General features: G+C 39.8%; 1 protein-coding gene across 2 annotated transcripts in view; it reads left to right on the forward strand.

Moving 5' to 3' along the window:
• Nucleotides 1-22,310, forward strand: part of GBE1 (1,4-alpha-glucan branching enzyme 1) — a 148,823-nt gene that overhangs the window by 85,722 nt on the left and 40,791 nt on the right. For both annotated transcript variants that reach the window (XM_082220745.1, XM_082220746.1), the window contains exons 8-12: nt 78-193; nt 353-480; nt 2,975-3,073; nt 6,777-6,887; nt 7,607-7,778. In XM_082220745.1, the coding sequence (XP_082076871.1) occupies nt 78-193; nt 353-480; nt 2,975-3,073; nt 6,777-6,887; nt 7,607-7,778 (626 nt within the window). The remainder of the gene's footprint in view (nt 1-77; nt 194-352; nt 481-2,974; nt 3,074-6,776; nt 6,888-7,606; nt 7,779-22,310) is intronic.

Raw genomic sequence — 22,310 nt, forward strand, 5'->3', positions numbered from 1 at the left:
TTTAGCATAGAAACCATAGGATATCTAAGATATATTGTAGGCCTTAATATTTAGACTTTGTTGTTGTTTGTTTTCAGCTGGGAGGTCTTGAGATTTCTTCTCTCCAACCTAAGGTGGTGGATAGAAGAGTATGCCTTTGACGGCTTTCGATTTGATGGCATATCATCTATGCTGTATCACCATCATGGTATTGGTAAGTTTAATCTGCACACCAGTGATGTTCAAATTATCATGCAGTAGTGTAGCCATGCAATGATTTCAAATTTGTTAATAGTTTCCTTTTGAAAATCTTGGGCTGAAGCCTACAGCTTTGACTTCCTGCTCTTGAGACTTTATGATTTTGTCTTATTAGGCACAGCTTTTAGTGGAGATTACAATGAATACTTCGGGATGCACGTTGATGATGAAGCTTTAGTGTACCTAATGATGGCAAACCACATGATACATTTCTTGCATCCAGAATGTATAACGATAGCAGAGGTAATTCTTAGAATACATGTTGACATAATTAGTTTTAGCTGTTTTATTATTTGAAATACAGTTTAATTGAATCAATTACAGTTACATTAGCAGCCATGTACTTATCTTTAAGCAAGTTCCAGCCGCTGTTAAGCTTCTTGTTTTGTATTTTTTAAAATCAATTGATTGGAATTGGAGATTTAAATACATGCTTAAATCTCTCTCATTTAAATAACAGGAACATGAATTCACTCAGCTTGCGATGGAATGTACTGTTTGTTGATAGATGCCATTTAGTAAATTTTAATGTACCATTATTTCATTGTTCTATATATATATTATTGATTTTCATGAGAAAATAGCAATATAGAAACAAGTAAGTCTTCCCCCTCCCAACATATACTGATAGTAGAACAAGCAGTTGAAAAGCTTTTGAGAATATCAAAGCAAAAGAAGCTAGTGTCTAAATGGAGACGAAAGAATCATTTTACCAGTGCTCCACAGTCTCAGGAAGGTAGACAAAAGATGAAAACTTTTTATTTTAGGATGCTCACTAATTGCTAGTGATATATTTGGATAAACTAGTTCTATCATTTAGTCATAGGTACATTATTTCACAAATTAAATGTTAAATTCAGAAAGCACTGACATTTCTGAAGTACAGTATGATCATCTGAAATATTTTTAAACTTAGCCTGTTTAATAAGTGAGTTTCTTTATGATTTACAAATGTTTTATTCAAGGTGTTGAAAGCTTACAATTAGTATTGTCAAAGCAAATATGAACTAATATATGTATCACTGAAAATTCTAATCTGTGATAAATTAAGAGCCCTAAATGTTTGGCCCACTTCAGATTTATCAAGAAGATATTTTGGAATGCTTAGGTCTGTATGCATGATTTATGAACAAAACAACAAAATCAATGAGAAGATGCAAAGGAATATTATTTGCACAGTAAGATGATTAAACTCCAAAGCACTAACTTTGACTGAAAGGCCCGAACAAGTTATTTGCAGTTATTTTGATCAAAGAATTATGTCTAGAATCCTGCTAGCATTTAACATTGTGAAACTGTTTTACATGCAACTATTTTATATTCAACCTGGGAAAACAAAATTAAAGGGAATTACAGGCACACATAAATATTGGTATGTCAGCACTTAAATACTTCAGATGGGCAGTACCAGCAGCTTCTTCATTCTAAAATGAAAAATATAGAGTATTCTCCTACCATGTAAGCATGGGAAATAAGAATTTCATATTCCGCCAAAAGAAACCATTATACACAAACACACAAGTTCAACAACATCAAGTATTTAAAACAGAAACTGATGAAATGAAGCAATTATGGGATATATTAAACTTAAAATTGTCTTATTGATTTTGGGGTTCATTTCAAGTAAAATTAGCCCATCATCTAGTGAGCCACAATATGGTTATCAGTATTCCTACCAATGAAGCAAAGTAGAGCCTGTTTGCATTACCTGATTTAAGATTTTTTTTAACAAGATGTGCCTTCAATTTATTCTACTTAAATTGAAAACTACTTCAACTTCAATACATCATTTTTTCTGTCTAGTGGGAGCCTCTATACAAAATGTGGAATTGATCCACATGCTCATGGTGGAACGAAATTGGGAGGGAGGAACTATTGATATCATTCTAAATTACAAATGGCTAGCATGAATTTGAGCTTGCATGTAATGATAGTGGAATGACTGGCGCCACAGGAGAGGAGCACGCTTTCGTCTAGAGTAGGATAGATTTGTAGTCTTGTTCTGTAAGGACCTGTCTGATAAAATTAAGTAACAGAATTCTTTTTAATATTCTGAATATTCGCCACTGAAAATGGGTTCTTCCATTGCTTTCCCTACACACATAGGGGCGAGGAATGTGTTAGAGAGGTAATGCATCTCTCACCGTTGCCCGTGATCAAATTCTGTTTCTGTTATGCCAGCATATAATTAATGGAATGTGTAAAAATGATATAATGTGAAAGAGAAAGTGAACAGACAGTTGAATTGTGTCCTTTATTAATATTTCACATTGCATTTCGAGAACATCTAAGGACAGGCTTACACACATGAAATAATCCATTTCAGTTTCTCTCCGTACCCCCACTCCACATCTTGGTAGAACTAGTTGGATACTTTTATTTAATTTCCTGGTACCCTTCTCACGGAGATACGGGGTTGGTGCTATGCAGTTCTTAATAAGTAGGATTTAAAGTTTTACATGATTTACACAGTAGTTATACCACAACCCAATTCCTGAACTTTATGGAAAATGAACCATATGTTTTTGAACTTTAACTGCCATCAACCGAAGCCAGCATTGCCAGCAGTTATAAATTCTGAAAGTTAGGGTCCAGAAACATTTGGCAGACCACAGGTTCTGGCTTTTGTAGTGCTTTCTCCAGCTCACCCCTCTTCCAGAAAGCTTTTTCAACTTTTGGTAAGGTTTTGCTGTTTGGACAATGATCTTTGATTTGTAACATTGCATTGTTTTTCAAGGAAGTGTCTGGGATGCCTGCCCTTTGCTGTCCAGTAACAGAAGGAGGAACTGGATTTGATTATCGATTGGCCATGGCAATTCCTGACAAATGGATTCAGGTCAGACTCTCTCTATAATAATAATAATAATTTAGTATTTGTTTCCCCAGCCACTCTGGGTGGCTTCCAACAAAGATGAAAAATACACTAAAATGTCACATATTAAAAACTTCCCTGAACAGGGCTGCCTTCAGATGTCTTCTGAATGTCAGGTAGTTGTTTATCACTTTGACATCTGATGGGAGGGCGTTCCACAGGGCGGGCGCCACTACCGAGAAGGCCCTCTGCCTGGTTCCCTGTAACTTGGCCTCTCGCAGTGAGGGAACCGCCAGAAGGCCCTCGGAGCTGGACCTCAGTGTCCGGGCAGAATGATGGGGGAGGAGACGCTCCTTCAGATATACTGGACCGAGGCCGTTTAGGGCTTTAAAGGTCAGCACCAACACTTTGAATTGTACTCGGAAACGTACTGGGAGCCAATGTAGGTCTTTCAAGACCGGTGTTATATGGTCTCGGTGGCCGCTCCCAGTCACCAGTCTAGCTGCCGCGTTCTGGATTAGTTGTAGTTTCCGGGTCACCTTCAAAGGTAGCCCCACGTAGAGCGCATTGCAGTAGTCCAAGCGGGAGATAACCAGAGCATGCACCACTCTGGCGAGACAGTCTGCAGGCAGATAGGGTCTCAGCCTACGTACCAGATGGAGCTGGTAAACAGCTGCCCTGGATACAGATTTGACCTGTGCCTCCATGACAGCTGTGAGTCCAAAATGACTCCCAGGCTGCACACCTGGTCCTTCAGGGGCACAGTTACCCCATTCAGGACCAGGGAATCCTCCACACCTGCCCGCCTCCTGTCCCCCCAAAACAGTACTTCTGTCTTGTCTCTCTCTCTCTCCCTTCCTCTCTCAGCTCTAGCTCTGTTTCCTTTAACAAGATTAAATCTTTAGAGGATTTTCAGTGTCAGTTTAATCAGGGCTTCACACATCTTGTCTTGTCTTACTAAACTGCCATAATTTTAGGATAATCATTCAGTCCTCCCTTCCCGCAAATCCTCTGTTCCTGCTAGGATAACTAAGAGGGAGTGTTATCTCCTCTTGCTATATGTTTCACCAAAGTGGCATGCGACATGTTGCAGGAATGTTTGATACCATGACAATTATGTCCTTGGTTTTATGGATTGAATTTTGATACATTCTTACAGCAAACCTAACAAAATGAAGATTTAAAAATATATCTGGATCTGTGTTATGCACGTCAGTAGGACAAGGCTATGATGACACATTAATTTTGTATTTAGAAATATTGTGACTTAATTACAGTTAGACAAACTTCTCTTTAAAGCCTGCCAAATTCTGGTAATAAAATATAACAGTTTAAATATATAACAGCACCCCCCCCCCCCGCCAATAATGACATGCTGAATGAATCCAAACTCTGCTATAGGTTCTTTTCCTAATAGAAAGAATGCTACTTAGCTGTTGTTGTTTTTAATACCGCTCTTCCTCCTAAAGGAGCTCAAGGCATCAAACAACAAAACAATAAAGACCATGCAAATAATTTTGAAACATTTGCAAACAATCAAATATCCTCACAGCTAAATTTCAGGGTTGCTAAGCAGAATATCTCTCGGCAATCAAATCCCTAAGTGAATGGGACTCTTTTTAAATTACACCTAAATGTTGATAACAGTTATTACAACAGGCACACAACAAGACTAATGTGAACTGAAAATACTAAGAGAAAAAAGTAACTAGTGTGTGGATTAGACAGCCGCAAAAATAAAAGTTCAGTAGGATCACCTTTTTCTGCACTTTGAGAGACGTCCATTACTTCAACATAGTTCCCTCTTTCAGCCTCCACCCCCCCCAAAAAAAAGTCTTGTAGAACAAATTTAACATTTTTGCAGTGTTTGACCCAGCTTTCCTGAATACAAACCCCTTATTAAGCTAATTGCTATGAACATGTTGGAATTGTGTGTCTGAGAAGCATCTTTCTTAGTCCCTTCATGAGCCATTTTTTCCCTGATGATGATATTTGTTAATCCAGCTTGAACAGGGTAGGAAGGAAAGTGTGCAAAGTCCTTGCAATGCAGCCATGTTCAGTAAGGTACTGTATCTTTTGGTTCCCTTTTATGTGAACAGTCCTGAATAAAACACTGTTACATGAAGGGACGCAGGTGGCGCTGGGGGTTAAACCACAGAGCCTAGGACTTGGTGATCAGAAGGTCAGCGGTTCGAATCCCTGTGATGGGGTGAGCTCCCGTTGCTCAGTCCCTGCTCCTGCCAACCTAGCAGTTCGAAAGCACGTCAAAGTGCAAGTAGATAAATAGGTACCGCTCCGGCGGGAAGGTAAACGGCGTTTCCATACGCTGCTCTGGTTAGCCAGAAGCGGCTTAGTCGTGCTGGCCACATGACCTGGAAGCTGTACACCGGCTCCCTCGGCCAATAAAGTGAGAAGAGCGCCGCAATCCCAGAGTCAGTCACGACTGGACCTAATGGTCAGGGGTCCCTTTACCTTTACATGAATTCAACAAGTACTGCTAACAGCAAAAATCCAGTTATACATCCTTGTTTTTTTATGTGTGCATCATATACTTACTGTCAGGAAACTGACATCAGAGCTAGAGGCGGAGGGAAGGCTCTCAAATGATGCTGGGAGGGAGAGAGGCAGCTCAACAGATGGGGAAGCAAATCAGTGCAACACCAGGGATAAAGGGGGGCAGATGGGGGAATCGGCGAGAGGGCTCCAGGACTCTTCACTGGACACCATCGGGGAGAGCACGGGTCCTCCGCTACCCACGCCCACCCTGTGCAGAAGACTTCCGCGCAGGGAGAGTAGGAGGAGACTTGGCGTCAAACAACTTTTATGTTGGAAAAGGTTTAAGAAACGCCCACTGACGGATTCTGCTAGCGACTGAGGCAGCCACGAAGTGAAGGGCTGTCCAGACAGAAAGGTTTAACCAGGGAACATAGCCAGGAGAGGCGGCAACTTACTCACGAGCAACCCATACTCATTATACTTACCTACCTACCTGCATAGATTTGAAGGTGAATCGTCTTCCCAATAAAAATGTAGCCTAATAAAGATTTGTTCGTATACCTGGCGTTCAATATTAAGCAGAAGAAAAAGATGGTATGCACATTTTTGTATTTTTGCACACAAGCTACTTTGTCACATAGATTAACAACATGAAAGTAAAGAATTCGCCTTTTCATTTTGACACGGTCTAATAGCAGATTAGCCTGTTTTGATATTAATTAATTTTTAACTTGCTCCAAGCATTTCCTATGCTGCATGCCAGACAGTAAAATACCCAGTGAAACACTACAGAAATAACTCTTCTTCTTTTAAGGTTCAGCAATCATCACAGGCTTATGCAGTATTGCATAATAAGGAACAGGAAGGTTTAGCAGTGAAATTGCTACATTTAGTCAACCATTAAAATGATGGCAAGTAGCCCTCATTGTTTTACAGAAGTATAGAGAAAATCAATTTAAATAACACTGACATGCATAGTTAATAATCAGACGTTGGCAGCTGTTTTGGCAGAAAAGTAAAATATGGACTTTAAAATGCTACAGTATATTACGGAGTTGAAAGAAGAATACCATTTGGGACATCAAAAAGTAGACGTTTATACCATTTCAGTTCTTCTGAAAGACTCAGAATACGAATGTTAGCTTGACAATTCAGAGGGCAAAGCGTGGAAAAAAGTGATACAGTGTAACAAACAACAGTAATTTTGAATGATTCCTTTTTAATTTTGCAGATAATTAAGGAGCTTAAGGATGAAGACTGGGATATGGGCAATATAGTGTTCACGCTAACAAATAGGAGATACGGAGAGAAATACATTGCGTATGCAGAGAGTCATGACCAGGTACAAAGCTTGAGAGGAAAATTGAAATTCTGAGATACTCTTCAAAGACCTAGGGAAAATTTTGAAGGATAAAAAATCTTGGTGAACACAGAAACCCAGGCATGTCTGTGGGCGGGGAAGGAGGGAGAGAAGGGGAAGGAGGCAGCAGCCTCTGCTGCTAGTACTACCGTCCTCCATTCTGTTCCTGGGGCAAGCTGTAGAGGTGAGTGCAGATGTTGCCGCTGGGAGAAGGGGAAGGGAAGGGGTGGGGTGCTGGTTGGGTACGAAGAGCAGATGAGGCAAGGTAGAGGGAGAGGTTGAATAAGGGGAATAGATGTGCAAAGTTGGGCATTAATTAATTGTGGGCAGTGCAGGAGAGAGTGTGATAGAGAGAAAAGGGGGGGAGAGGGTTATGATGAGTACCAGAAGCTTTTTTTCTAGGAAGGGAAAACAGCCACTGCTCTTCAGGGTTTTGTATTGCATGAGAGTCCCTTCCCTAGTTATACATCCAGATCAAAGTAAGGAAGCTTTTCTGGCCAAAGGGCTGTATCTCTTCCATCCCTGGCAGGCCAAAATTGACAGGTGAGCAGAGCTCATTTGTTAGGAGCACAGTTGCTAATGTTTAACTGTGTTGAGCAGCATGTTACTTTATTTGTACTAGAACATGTCTTGAATCTGTAGCTTAGGAACCAATGAAATGCAGAAGATTCCTTTCCTCACCCCTTTATTTGTCAACGCAGGCTCTTGTTGGCGACAAGACCCTGGCGTTTCGGCTGATGGATGCAGAGATGTATGAGAACATGAGTGTCATCTCACCTTTTACTCCAGTTATTGATCGAGGAATACAGCTTCATAAAATGATTCGCCTCATAACTCATGCCATGGGAGGAGAGGGTTATCTCAACTTCATGGGTAAGTAACTCTGTGCCAAAAAAGAAAATATGTTTTGTTGTGATATACAACTCAAGAGGTTGGATCCAGACTCATTGAAATCAAAAGGACAAGTTAGTGAAGAATAACTGCTTTCAATATGACTGGAGCATGATTGATTTTCAAGGGTGCATTTGTGTGATTGCACACTAAAGAAAACTCTTGATATCAATGGGGCTCACTCCCAGCCAAGTGGGTGTGGGATTGCATTCTGTGTCTGGGTCTAACCTTTTGTCTTGCGGAAAAGTTATCCGTAGAAAGGTTTTATGCTGTAGTCAAATTCGTTGTTGATCAACAAAGCTGATTTACTATTTTCTGTAGCTACTGCATGAAAGTTTCAGAGCACAGAGTTTTAGGCCTTGCTCTAGATCAGCTGGAAGTCTATGCTTGCCCTGTTCAGGTAGGTTTTCCTTGTCTCATCTATGCAAGTTGTCAAGTGGCTTTATCACTCACCATCATTTTCCCTCCTCCATGCTGAGAACAATTCATGTATAAACACAGCCCAGCCACTGTTTCTTCAGGTGCTGAAAGTCAGCAAGGGAGAATCAGTTGTCCCCTAAATAATCACAAATCATTGCCCCAAAGATGCAATAAAATGACTTTTGGCCTCTTCCCTTTTAGTTCATTCCCAGATCTCCCATCCCATTGACTGGCCAACTGATGGTCATCTTACCATAAGTGTCCAGATTACTGTCGGCCTACATACCAAATTTTGCACCCCAGTCTTAATGGGTAGGTCCCAAACTTCCTCTCCAGTCTGTTGACTGCTCCAAGCTACAGTGCAACTGTTTTCCAAGAACCTCACTCTGCTGCACTGGATGCCACTGCCCTCGCAGCTTCTGCATTTCGATTGTGGCTCCTGAGGCTAGCAAAGCATCTGCCATCTGCCAGTGCTGTCCCCACCCACTCAATGCCCTCTAAGCTGCAAGAGGGGAGAAAGGAGTAGACCTATTTTCAGCATTGTTGTTGCTCCTGTGAATGTTCTTAAGTATGTTAGGTGGTGTCTAGATTGTGGAAAAAGCACACAGATAGGCAGTCTTCCTTATTGAAATACAATTTGTAGAATGCTGTAAATTATTTTAACAAAGCATGCTGACATTATTTTGTCACTGTATTGCTAGTACAATTGCAAATATGTTTACCATGTTTACCAGTAGATTTTTTTGTGGTGTTAAGAGCCAGGAGGCCTTGGTGAGGATGGGATTCTGTGGTCTTATTTTATCTGAGGAACTGTAAGAATATTGATATATTAATTACTTTGTGCTGGATCAGGCATAGGCAAACTCGGTCTTCCAGATGTTTTGGGACTACAACTCCAGTCATCCCTAGCTAACAGGACTAGTGGTCAGGGATGATGGTAACTGTAGTCCCAAAACAGCTGGAGGGCCGAGTTTGCCTATGCCTGGGCTAGATGTTTTCTTTTATGCATGATTACCTTGATGAATAGCTTGGAGATTATATTTTTTGCAGTCATACTCTATTGGTACTTTTAGAACACTGACAAATAAGTGGTGAAATAATATCAAAGCAATATTGTTTGATAATAAAATACGTATGTTTCCCCCTTGCAGAAAAATAAAGATAATAAATGTATGTACAGTTAGTTTGTAGACAGAAATCAAAGTAAAGTACGGTAATTCCCATTGTGCTACAACTTAGCAAACTCGAAGAAGAGATGTTTGGGAGAAATGCCCTTATATAGAAAGTTTGACTATGATAGGAATTACTTAAGTGTCATTCATTCATTCATAATGTTATATATATGCCACTTTTACACACACACACACACACACACACACACACACACACACATCATGCTTAAAGTGAAAACAGGAATGCATTTCAAAATCCAAAAGTGGAAAAACAATTTCATAATGTAATAAAACAATGGTGCAGTACAAAATACCACATACATTTCAGTACTATAAATATAACAAAATTATATTAATAACTTGCAGCATCCAGCAGCAAAAATAACAGGGGAGCTTGACAGATTCACCTTGGTCCTAGAAACAACCCGCCCATGATGTTTCTGGCAGTCCCTCTCCTGCAGCAGGTGTCTTCTCTTCATCATCTCTTTGTCATAGGGACCAAATAAAATCCCTTATCTCAACACATCTATAAATTAGGCTTTAAAGCAGTATTAAAGTAGTTATCATCCACCCACTGTTTGAATTTCATGTCCTGCTGTTCCTCCCTTCCTTCCCATTGCCCCCCTACCACCATCAGATAAGGCCAATTAATTTCTCTTAATGAATAAATGTATGTGTAAAAGAACTAATAATACTAATTACAAATGGGCTGCAATAATCATCCACACCTCCCCCCCCAAAAAAAAGCCTTGGCGAAGAGAGACATCTTCAGCTGGTGTTGAAAGCCATGTAATGCAGATGTCTTTTAACTGATTTTAAAAATATTGTATATTTTCATTGTTGTTAATAGTTCCATTGTTGGAATCTCATGATGAAAGCTGGGTAATAAATCTATTAAAGCTAATCTAAATCTACCTGTAAATCCAGTGGGTCACATTCAGCCACAGGATGAGTGAAGCATCTCACTGTAGCAGAAGTTCCATATCTACAAGTTTGCTTGTGTGGAGAGAGGTAGAGAGAAGGAGAGAGGACAGGTAAGGGGTTCTTCCCACAACCCCATCATTGCAGTTTTTACAGTCAAGTGAAATCTACAGATCATTTGGTCCCTTCCTAACATCAATATGTTTGATTGCACCACTGTTATCATTTGACTATGTTACATAGCTTGTACAGTCAAAGTAATTTTTATATTACCTTAAAATTATTGTGACATGCTGAATAGCACATCCATCATGTAGTTTGCACATTGATTTAGCACAGGCTGGGCTCAAAGTCCTTATTTACATGGTGAGGGGCTAAGCCTGAGACTTTGGCCATGTTGAAACTGTTCCGATAAGCAACGTCTGAGGAGGCCCTCAAAAGGGCAGTTTGTTACAGCAAGCTGGTTCACAGTAGCACTAAGCCATGGTTTATTCGATCATGCAGACAAGGCCCAGCAGCTTAACCATGGATTATTAACCAGACAAACACAAAAATGGTCTTAGTGTTACAAGTGAACTGAGACAGCTTCACACTACAAGTTTTTGACTGTCCTTGTTAATTTAATTTCCCTGCTTGCAGCTATTCTTTTTACCTAGATAAGAAAAACAAAAATGTAAACAAAATCTTAATTAGTGGAGGAATATGCCAAATTCTCCTGACCCCTGGAATTCATGCCTACTCCTCCCCATTCCAACCTAGGGCTGCGCATGGGGTGTGTGGGTCCTGAGGCATATTGCCTTCATCTCTTGCCTGCCTTTGCCACCTCACACTTTACATGGTGATGTTGACAGCCAGGGCTGTCTTAAGCATATGCGGCACCGGGGTGCAAAGATCTGCCTGGCACACCCCCTTCTCTGGTTGCCCAGTCCCAGGCGCGCAGGAGGACGGAGCCGGCTGGCCGCCTGCCTCAGTGTCTTGCTGGCTCTGTCACCCCCGAACTCGTGACAAACTGATGGGCAAGCTCTTCCCCGGACTCAACTCTCGGGCCCCGTAATCTTGGCCTGGCACCCCTGAAAGCCCGGCACCCGGCTGCCCCACACCCCTAGCACCTATGGGTAAGACGGCCCTGTTGACATCAACTCCTCCCAGCTTACTCTGTTGTTGATAGACAGCATACTCTTCCTTCCATACTTTCCCCCTTTTTCCCACTGCTTTAGAGTGTCCACTGACAGCAAGACCCTCCCTCCCCTCCCTCCCTCGCCCTAAGAAAGGAGGAGAACCTAGCTAGGGGGGCAGGAGGTGGACGGGCTGCCCAGGCGCCATGGCTGCCGACTGTGGGAAACTGGTGTCAGGCATGGGGCACCTCAGAGTTGTGGATTGCCTTTCTTGCTTTTTCTAGGAATCCAGTACTATGAACCCCCAAAGGAAGATCTGTTTTATTTGCTTTTGTAGATGATGGGGTGATAGAGACAAGTTGGCTTCTCAAACAAATAACTGCTTGCGAAAGCAATTCCATGCGGTGACAGGAGGCCCTGAAGGTCTATCAATCTGCACAGGGTTAACTATGAATTTTAGCGAGGACTTCTTAGGAAATAGACATACATATTAAGCCCAAAATAGATATGGCCAACCCTGTTGCGCTTCCCCTGCTGGAAGCTAGATCATTTTCCTTAGTTTTATTCAGAGAAATCTATTGACTTGTGATGGATTACTATTACATGTGCAGTGTTAAAATGGTATGATAAATGGTATATTTTGCAGGGTAACAGATCTGTAGGAAGAAATGTTTAGCAATAGGAGTCCTAATGAATAATTTCATTCTCTCCGTACCTTGCAATAGCAGAAAATGCGACGGATTCATGCTGAGACTCGTTTCTCATGAAATCAATAGATTTTTAGTCTTGGCACATTTAAAATAAAAGGGGGCTGCGATTTTGCTGTCTGAACAGGTTATTAAGGAGCTGCAAACCACACACACACATGCACATGTGCATCTGCACACAAACACAAAAATTATAGTATAGTATATAGCCTCCCCTACCATTTTCTGTGGCAAAAAGTAGTAAACTGAAACTTTGATTATAGATTTATAACGCTCACTAGAATTAATTTGTCAGTATAAATACCATAGTTGAAACTTTTGCTTATATATGGGAAAGCAAGAAGCCTGCAGGAACTCCTTACATCTTGAGCAGTTAGAGAAATTGAGTACACTGGTGATGTGTGTGTGTGTGTACTGCATTTATGCATGAAATGAAGGACTGGATGCATTGTTTAGAGAATGCACAAACCTAAAGGATTGGGGTTCATAAAGACAGAAATGGAAGGTGTTTATAAATAAATCACGGAAACTCTGTGGTACTAATTCAATTCAAGTCGCTCGTGATGATTTGGAAAGCCTGGGCCGCAATATATACAACAAAGGTTATCAAATGTGAGGGAATGTCTACAAAGGGCATGCTGCCAAAAATGCTAGCGATTTCAAATAAAAACAAGGGAAAGTTAAAGCTGACTTATGTCAAATATTATGAATAAATTGTCTCCCAGCTGCTTAATTCTTTTCACTGTGGGATGCATTGGGAGAAAAATGCATTTGTAGCTGCAGTGCTCAAGAGTGTTCTGCCAAGGTAGGAACCACACTTGGATGGATTTAGTATTGCATTCACACTTTATTGGTGTTTTTATTATTTCAGATTAAATTGCTCTAAAGAAGACTGCATCACTGAATAAGCTTAGTTAAAAAAAAAGAATCACTTTAGAGATTTGTGCTCTATCTAACTATTTTAACAAAATTGAATACACTTATTCTCAGAGTTTAAAAGTCCAACATGATGCAGAGATGACTCAGGCATGTTAAATTTAACGCTTGAAGCATAATTTTAGTAGTAGCAAATATGTGTGCTTTGTACTACCATCTGCATATTGTTAACTGTTCCACAATACAGTAAAAATATTTAATCCCCGTTGGCTGATAATGCAAACATATGCATATTTACTTGGAAGGGATTCCCGCTCAGTTTTCTGGTAAGCCCAGTCAATCGTCTACAGGATTTGCAGACCATTTTGAACAAAACCAGGACTACTAACCAGGACTACCATTAGGATATTTTGTTAAGTGTAGGACAGTGTCCTCCATTACAGTTGCGATCGAAATTATTCAACCTCCATTGCAAATTAAGCTTATTATCAAAATTCACATACTTTCAGCAGTTTGCAATTAGCAAATCAAACAAAAGCAATTGAGATAGCACAACACAACAGATGCTTCAAGTGGTTCCCTCAAATTTAGCTGAAAATGCAACTTATCTGGCTTCTCCAGGATGCTAGACTAGATAGACCATTGGCCTGATCCAGCAGACTGCTTATCTTCTTATGAACTTAAAACATCTGATAAAGGTGATTTGACCCACAAAAAAGCTTGCTGATGTTGCAATCCGAAGAAATTGTTTTTGAATGCCAGGGAACTTTGGTCAGACTAATTCCCCCAAGCCTTCTGTCCACAGCCTGCTTGCCTTCAACCTAATTTTCTGCCACTGAAAAACAGCATAGAGAGTCCTGACATGATTTTGATATCCATCACAGTGTTGGGTTGGGCAAAAAGGTTTAAAACACTCCACACAGTTCAGTACTATGTTGAGGATAAAGATTGCAACTCATCTCTCTGATCATTTGAAGAGTGGGGAAGGATCAATAGCCCTTTTACTCAGGGCAGTGTATGGCCTGCATGTTCTTGCAAGCAAAAATGTGGGGGGAGCCACACCTGCTGTCCATGTGACCAAAGGTGAATGCACCCCTTGAGCTGCACCCCCCCCATCCCTTTCATTTCTCTTATTTGACACCCCACAGAAAATCTGCTCTGATTTCCGAGAATTAATTCTCATTGTTTAATTCTGTATTTTAAACCAGTATACCTCAATTTTAAACTCATCATGAATCCGTTCATAAATCAAAAGTGTGACCTTTTATTTTTAGTTCTGTTAGAAAGAGAGTGAGATTCCTTTCTTCACACATATCATTATCTGTTCCTCCTCCAACCACCAAACCCTATAGCCTTTCCTTGAGGAAAGGTGTTTTTTCATAATAAATAATATAACATAATATAATATAATATAATATAATATAATATAATATAATATAATATAATATAATATAATATAATATAATAATTTATTACAGTGGTGCCTCGCAAGACGAAATTAATTCGTTCCGCGAATTTTTCGTCTAGCGAATTTTTCGTCTTGCGAAGCACGGTTTCCCATAGGAATGCATTGAAAATCAATTAATGCGTTCCTATGGTCAAAAAAAGTCCAAACAAAGCCAAATTGGGTACAACAAGAGTTTATTAAGTGCTCTTTAAAGTCACACATACTGTAAAGAGCATTTCAAAATTCAAACCCAGAATTTTTTTTAAAAAAAACCAGCAGAGTGGCCCAATGGTCACAGAAAATCGTAAAAATGCAGAAAAAAACCCCACAAGCTTCCAGATTCTTGCAAACCCCTTCCCAACACCAAGTCCTTGAATTCCAAACACCCCAACCCAAAATCCAAAACCCCCCAAAAAAAGTTTTAAAAGCTTAACTTACCAAATGGCTGCAAAAGAAGTTTTGGAAAAGCTTCAAAAATCACCAAAGTCTTTAAAAACCTCAAAAAAGGCTACTATGTACACTGCGTTCTATGAGTTGCTCCTCGAAGTCTAATCGCACCTGTATTAACGGTGTTAAGAAAAAGGAAACAAACTTGCAAGACGTTTTCGTCTTGCGAAGCAAGCCCATAGGGAAATTCGTCTTGCGAAGCAGCTCAAAAATGGAAAACCCTTTCGTCTAGCGAGTTTTCCGTCTTGCGAGGCATTCGTCTTGCGGGGCACCACTGTATATATACCCCGCCCATCTGGATGGGTTTCCCCAGCCACTCTGAACGGCTTCCAACAAAAAATTAAAAATACATTAAAACATTAGTCATTAAAAACTTCCCTAAACAGGGCTGCCTTCAGATGTCTTCTAAATGTCAGGTAGTTGTTTATTTATTCGACATCTGATGGGATGTTGGAAGTGTGCTTGTATGTGTGCATGCACTGTACATCTGTACATGCACTGTTTTATTTTCAGTCTCTAGCCAGCTGCAAATGTTGAATTTTTAACCTATTAATCACAATACATGTCATTGTTTTCCCCATTGATCTGTGTGCCATGATGCCAAAACCTTTGCCTTGGGTATTATGTGGTTGGGAACTACTGCCCTTCGCTTCATTGACCCTCACCTGCCTTTTGATTCCTCATTCATCCATTTTGGAAAGATTGGAGGTCTTTTTATTCTGTTTAGGGTTTTGCCATCTTTATTTCACCTGAAAACTTGTTGTTTACTCCAGAGCAAAGTTCTCACTGGGAATTGGTTCTACCACTTCAGACTGCAGGTGGGGACTCAAGTGTTCAGATTTCAAGATGTAGAAAATTACTATGTAAGGAAAAGAAATAACCTAGAACCTTTCTTCCTTAACTGCTAGTTTTCTTCCTTTTTTTCTTTATATCGTATTTTTCTGGTATGAAAGAGCAATCAGGCATTTGAATTCCCATCTACAGTCTATGGGCTACATGCAGGTTTACCACCTCATTGAAAACTATGCCATAATTTCACTAAAATAATTTTAAAAACATCAGTTCCAATGCAGCTTTCAGGAACACCCCACAATTTGTTTCCTTCTATAGTGTAAAGAACTCCAGTAGAAATCTGCCACATTGTCCTTATAAATTGTTTAGCATATGTAGGGTTGATAGTTGCTTTGTTCAGACAATGCTGCACAAGGCGGACTGTATTTGCCATGTGGCAGAGTTATTTGTAGAAGGGAACACAGAGAAACTGCTGAAGTTGTTAACTCTAAATGTGTTCTCTTAGCTTTTTTTATCCCAGAAATTTCAACACAATTTTAGCAAGATTTTAAACCATGATATGGTCACTTAGCAAATGACAGTGGGCAGAAATAAATAAATGGTAGCTTTTTATACTAACTTACTACCTAGTTAATCTTCTTCAATTTACCTTATTTACTGGTAGCTTTTTCTGTTCTTTTTTTGGTATGATATATATTTTGAACTCTTAAATGTTTGCTTTTCTCAACTGAGATTGTGATAATGGGAATCAGAGCCACCCAATAATTACTTCAGTAAGAAGCGGTATAAATTACTGATCCTCCCCCCTTTTTAAACCATGATGAACTTATTTCCTGTGTTCTTAAAGATATACACTGGCTTCTAATTTGTTTCCAGACATAATTCAAAGCACTGGTTTGGCCTGTAAAGTCCTAAATCTTGTGGGTACCAAACATTTAACAGACATTTTGTTCTCTTATGAATCTTTCTGTCTTCTGCGGCCCTTCTCATTTATCTTCTTAGTGCTACGCTAAGTCCTGTTCTTCAATAACTTTAACAGATATAAGTCATATTTGATCAGTAGTTCGACTCCAGTAGTTTTACTCCAGTGTTCCTTTATTTTCTGTTTGTTGCCATTGTTGTTGCTGCTGCTTTATATAGCTTAATTGCCATTATAGGGTGCCTGCTAAGGTGGCATGATAGTCCATTGTTGAGGGAATCAATATGTTTTAATGCTGTAGAGGCTGTTAATATAGGCCTGGTTGTCATGATGAAGCAAGACAGATAGTGGCTTACTGGAACCCACCTTGCTTACTGGAACCCACTGGTTTTTTTAGCTTAGTGTGGTGTATCAGCTCAGCCAAGGTTTGGCTTAGCATGCGGTCCAAACCGGGCATCCTAGTTAGGCTCTCTCCTTAGCCATGAGCTATAGTCAAGAAATGAGTTTTCATTTTAGGATGGAACACTTATGCACCTCAATCTGTGTGTGCACTCTTCTACACAAGCATCACCAGAATATTCCCATTTGGCAGAAAACGACCAGCACAAAGGGGCACCTCACTTTCTTCCCATGCTGGGAACTCCCTCTGTCAACCATACTAACCTATCAGTAGCTATACCAGCCCTGGATAGAGCTTGAAGGGAATGAAAGAGGAAGGCAGTGCCTATTAAATGTTTTCAGTTATCACCAGACTAGACTAGACCTATCCCTATAGCACTGTGCAACTAGGAACAGTGACATTCTGGAGTGTGGAACAGAGCTGAACACAAGGTAAGAGACTTGGTATTAAACTGAGAGAAGTTCTTCCTCTTCAGTTGTCTTGCAGAGGACACTGCTTTATGCAGTTTCAGCACTGTCTGTGTCTCACTTCTTGATGCTTCCGATTCATATACCTAGTTTTTCTCTTTTCTTAAGATAAATAAATAAATAACATCATTTTTTTCAGCCTGTGTACAATTTAAGAGGTATCCGGATCTTAAAGGGGTGAATTTTGTCTTACTTAACACTGTATAGATGATATTTCATCATTTCAGCACTTCTTCCCCTTTTTATTGCTTGCAGTTACTGTTTGTATTAAGAAAGTAAAAAAAATAAAATGATTGTTTCTTTGTTCAATGAGCCATTAAATATGTAACAATCTAGAATATGTAATAAAAGCACTCTTACTGTAGTTAACTTGATTGCTATAAATTTATTCAAAATATTATCAGTTTATGTAATTATGGTGTACTTTAAAAGCTGTGTTTTATAAATCAGCTATTCTAAAGCATCTCATAAGGGAGAAAGCAGATTGCAATGAAATACATTTTATTATGTATAAGCATTTTCTTTTTGAGGCTCTGAAGTGAGTCTTTATAACAAGTTTATAAAATGGTTTTGTATGCATTACTGACTTTGCTCATAATGGACGCTGAAGGGGGGAAAGCAATTTATTTCCTGTATTTCAAGCACAAAGCACTTTCCAAGGAAGGCTTCCAGCCTAGGTTTTGATCCCATCACAGATTTTTGTTCAGAAGCGGTATTTTTCGGATGCCTAACTTTTCATTTCTGTTGTGAGTGCTCTTACTAATCTCTTGAGATTCAAGGATAGAACTTGCTGTAGATACGTGCAAATAAAGTAAGGATACCACTATTTCCAGTCAGAGTCATAAAGAAAGATTTTGGAATAGGTGACAATAATCACACCATTTCTGGATTAAATAATCTGTATCTCTTTCATGTTTTACTCTGGAGGGGGTGAGAATGGGACCTGTAGCTCCCCAGAGGTTGGTTCAAGCTTCCATCAGGCCCAGCCAGTATGGCTAATGGCATGGGATAATAAAGTTGTGCTCCAAACAACTGGTAGGCTGTACTCCATGCCAAAATTCATATATCTATGTTCAAGAGATAATGATGCTTTAAAAAGAGTATCAGTCACTTGCTAATGCCAACCAGATTAACAGGATAATATTAGTTATGCTTCCTCAGAAGTAAGGCTTACCAAGTCCATTCAGACTTGATCCTAAGTAATAGCTCAATATTAGTCACAGTTACAGTGGAACCTTGGTTTTTGAGTGTCTTGGAAGCTGAACATTTCAGAACCCAAACGCTGAAGTAATTGCTTCCGTTTTTGAATGCGCCTTGGAAGTCAAACGGCTTCCACTGCATGTTTTTCCATTTTCTCAATAGAAATTGCCAGCAGCCCTTTGCGCCTCAGTTGTTGAATGTTTTGGAAGTTGAACAGTCTTCTGGAACGGATTTTGTTTGACAACCGAGGTTCCACTGTACTCAGAAGTAACTCCTATTGAATTCAGTCAGGCTTATTCCCAGGTAGATGAGTTTAGAATTGCATCCTAAAGAACTCAATGTTGCATTCTCTTCACATCAAATCCATTAATTTATTGGCCACTCTTCATTCTTCTGGATAAAGCAATGAAGTGAATTGATTTCTCCTCCCCATATTTACTCACAAATGGCCTCAGGCGAAATGCTGTAATCAGTTCCACCCCTGTCCTGAGCAGCTTTGCATAATCAGCTGCATTTTTGACCTTATGTACTGGAGACATGCCATATTTGGAAGGTATGCCGTGGTAACATCATAAAGAGTTATCCACTATTGGTTGCTCTGGAATTTGAAGGCCGGATTCATTTCCTTGTAAGCCTTAAGCCTTTCCTTCTTTCCTTCTCTCTGAAATTTCCAGTAGGCTTGACAGTGTGTGTGTGACAGAGTGACTTTCCTAGTCATCATTCCAGTGACCTGATGTCTGGTTTCTCTGCCTTTCCTTCCCTGCCCTCCTCAGTTAAATGTCATTCATCTTTATAGAATAACTTCCATTTACTATAATCCTGATAAACAAAACAAATACCAGACTGCTGAATGAAGCCAGAGCAAAATGTTCTGGTCCTTCCTTCCCGACTAGTCACCATGATGCAATAAAGCAAAGGTAACCCAAAGATTAAATACGGTGAGCCCACAAAGACTTTGGCCATCCCAGCTGCCATTACACACAATGTGTTTTGAGTTTGCATGAGTTTGACTTTAGGTGCAATCCCTGGAATGTAAACCCGACCTCCGCACACCCCTGGTAAATGCTTAGTGAAGAACAAATGTTAAAAGAGTTAAGCAGCTCTTTTAAAGCCTAACTTAGGTTGGATGAAGTGGAAATGAAAAATGTATTCTGTGATTTGGCCCGTTACATCAAGTTTTGCTTTATTGTTGTAGTAGTCTAAGCAGGAGTCAGCAATTTTGTCCTTGGTTAGCCACCTTCCTCAAAACTGCTTTCTATTTGATATTTAGGAATTGTTCCTCACCAGCTGAGTATACCTTTTTAAAAGAAGGCCATTTTTCACAGTAACTTGATTGCTCCATGCTTGCCACTGCGCAGTTGTGTGTCTGTGTGTTTTAAAGGAAATACTGCAGCCGATGTCACAGTGTATGTTTTGCTTTTTTAGAACTTTAGAAGACAAATGTTCAAAACTGTTTTTCCCTCTAAGCAGGGAGGGGGAAGCAGAGAAATTATTATAGCCAAATTAATTTAAATGGAACCTGAATTTAATGTGAGGAAACTTATTTTATATTTGGGCCATCTGCTGCTTTGGCAAAACTTTGTAACTATCGGGCTTGTTGCCATCTTTATTGCTATAACTTTTTATCGCAGTTTCTTTTCATGAATAGAAGTTCACCTGGTAATTTTTGCTCCCGCTTGCAAGAGAAAATATTGCCATTTGAACTTACAAAAAAAGGATAATTTTATCCACAGCAGCAATTCTGATCAGAGCCATCCTTCCTACAAATGACTGTGTTTTTCATTCCCTCCCACTCTTGTTTTGTTCCTATATTTATAGGGCAGTAGTTTTGCCTTTGTATGTTCTGTGCACACTCATGTTGTATTAATACAGAGCCATAAGTATGGGTTGCAGGGCAATTACAAGATATTAAGCCTTTCAAGTTTGTAGCAGACCACTGGTAAAGCATTTGATGTATTATCAAGTTAGAGCACCGCAATTTTGACCCACTTGAGAAATAGGGAAATATAAGGAGAGAGCATAAATTTAGGACTGATTAATAGCAACTCAAAAGAAAAGAGAACTAAAATGAGATGTGGTAGATGATTATGATTCAACCATTAATTCCAAAAGTAATAACATCTTTTAAGTGTGTGTGTGTGTGTGTGTTAGAGAGAGATCGAGATCTTTTGTTGTTGTTTTTTCTAATAGTTTCTTTATTTGCATGTAGCTGAGGTTGACTTTTGGAGTGGCCCATGTAAACAGTTCCATGTTCAAGCAATAGCACAGGATAGCGTTGACCTGAAGCCCACAAAGAAGCATTGAGCAGGTTGTGTCTGTCCAATTATCTTGTTCATCCTCTCCCTTCAGACACAACCTGCCACCTGAATGTAGGAGGGGCTATTTGTGGGGCTGACTGTGAGATCATTTGTTTTCCCTTTTACATTTATATCCCATATTTCTCCCATTGTGGAATCCCATGAGCTCCCAGGTGGTGTCCCGAACACACCTTTGCCAAAACATCCCCTTCTACCAATGTCCCTTCTCCACTTGCAAGGCTGCACAGAGAGGGAAAGATAGGGGGCGTCTCTTGCTGCCCCTTCCGTTCTCTGGCATTTGGTGTGCTGCATGTAAATGCAGTAGAGTAGGACAAAGTTACCCTGGGAAATGTGCTGTGGGATCACATTGTTGGATATGTGTTGTCTGTTTGTTCATTTCATTATTTCATTATTATTTTATCACATCTATATACCAATTTTACTTGAAGGAGCCGAAAATCGCATGCATCATTCTCCCCTTCTTATTTTATCCTTACGGTAAGTGACTGGCCCAAGGGCGCCTGAAGTGGGAGCGAGGATCTGTGTCTCCCCAGTCCTATTCCAGCATTCTACTTGCTACATCACCACCTCTTGGGGAAATATATCCATATCTGTACTGAAACATGGTCTAAAAATGATAAAATAGGAAAAGAAAAGAAAAAGCTGGCACATGCTAGAGACGAAATTGTTCAGTAAATATTGTGAGTGTAGCAGATGAGGCACAAAACTCTGTTCCGAAACACATGGGCTGAATATACAATTTGCCCAAGTGACATTGGAGTTCACTATTTGGGACCTTCCATCAAACAGCTGTGTTAGGAAAACAAATGGCCCCGATTTTTCTTTCGTCTTTCTGTAGCGAACCTGGTTACATGAAAAGTGGCAAATGGACTAATGTCACTTAACAGAACCGCATCGTGTGACTCATCAAAACCCTTTAATGCTCTTTCTTCAAAGCATTTCCTTGTCAAAGATATAGAAGAAAGAAGATAAAAGGGTTTGCATCATGTAAAAAGCATACACTCCACCAGAATTGCCTACAGAGACTGAACGCGATAACGTTCTGTTAGTCCTTATGTATAATAGTTGATACGGTATCTCAATATCCTTGGCTGTCAGTGTATGAATTTACCTTCCATTTCACCTCTTTCCCGACCCTTCTTTGCCCCTTTTTATCTCCCTGCTTCTAACTTGCTTCAAAGTTTTGTATTCCCTCTTGTCTCTCTCCAAGTAAGCATACATTGCATGAGACGCTTGGATAAAGGTTCCTCCAATCCTGTTAAAATACAGTGTTTTATCGCATTGTTTTGTTAAAAAAATTATAGCCAAGGTAA

This window comes from Podarcis vaucheri, assembly GCF_965113315.1.
Source record: "Podarcis vaucheri genome assembly, chromosome: 4".
Classification (NCBI taxonomy): domain Eukaryota; kingdom Metazoa; phylum Chordata; class Lepidosauria; order Squamata; family Lacertidae; genus Podarcis; species Podarcis vaucheri.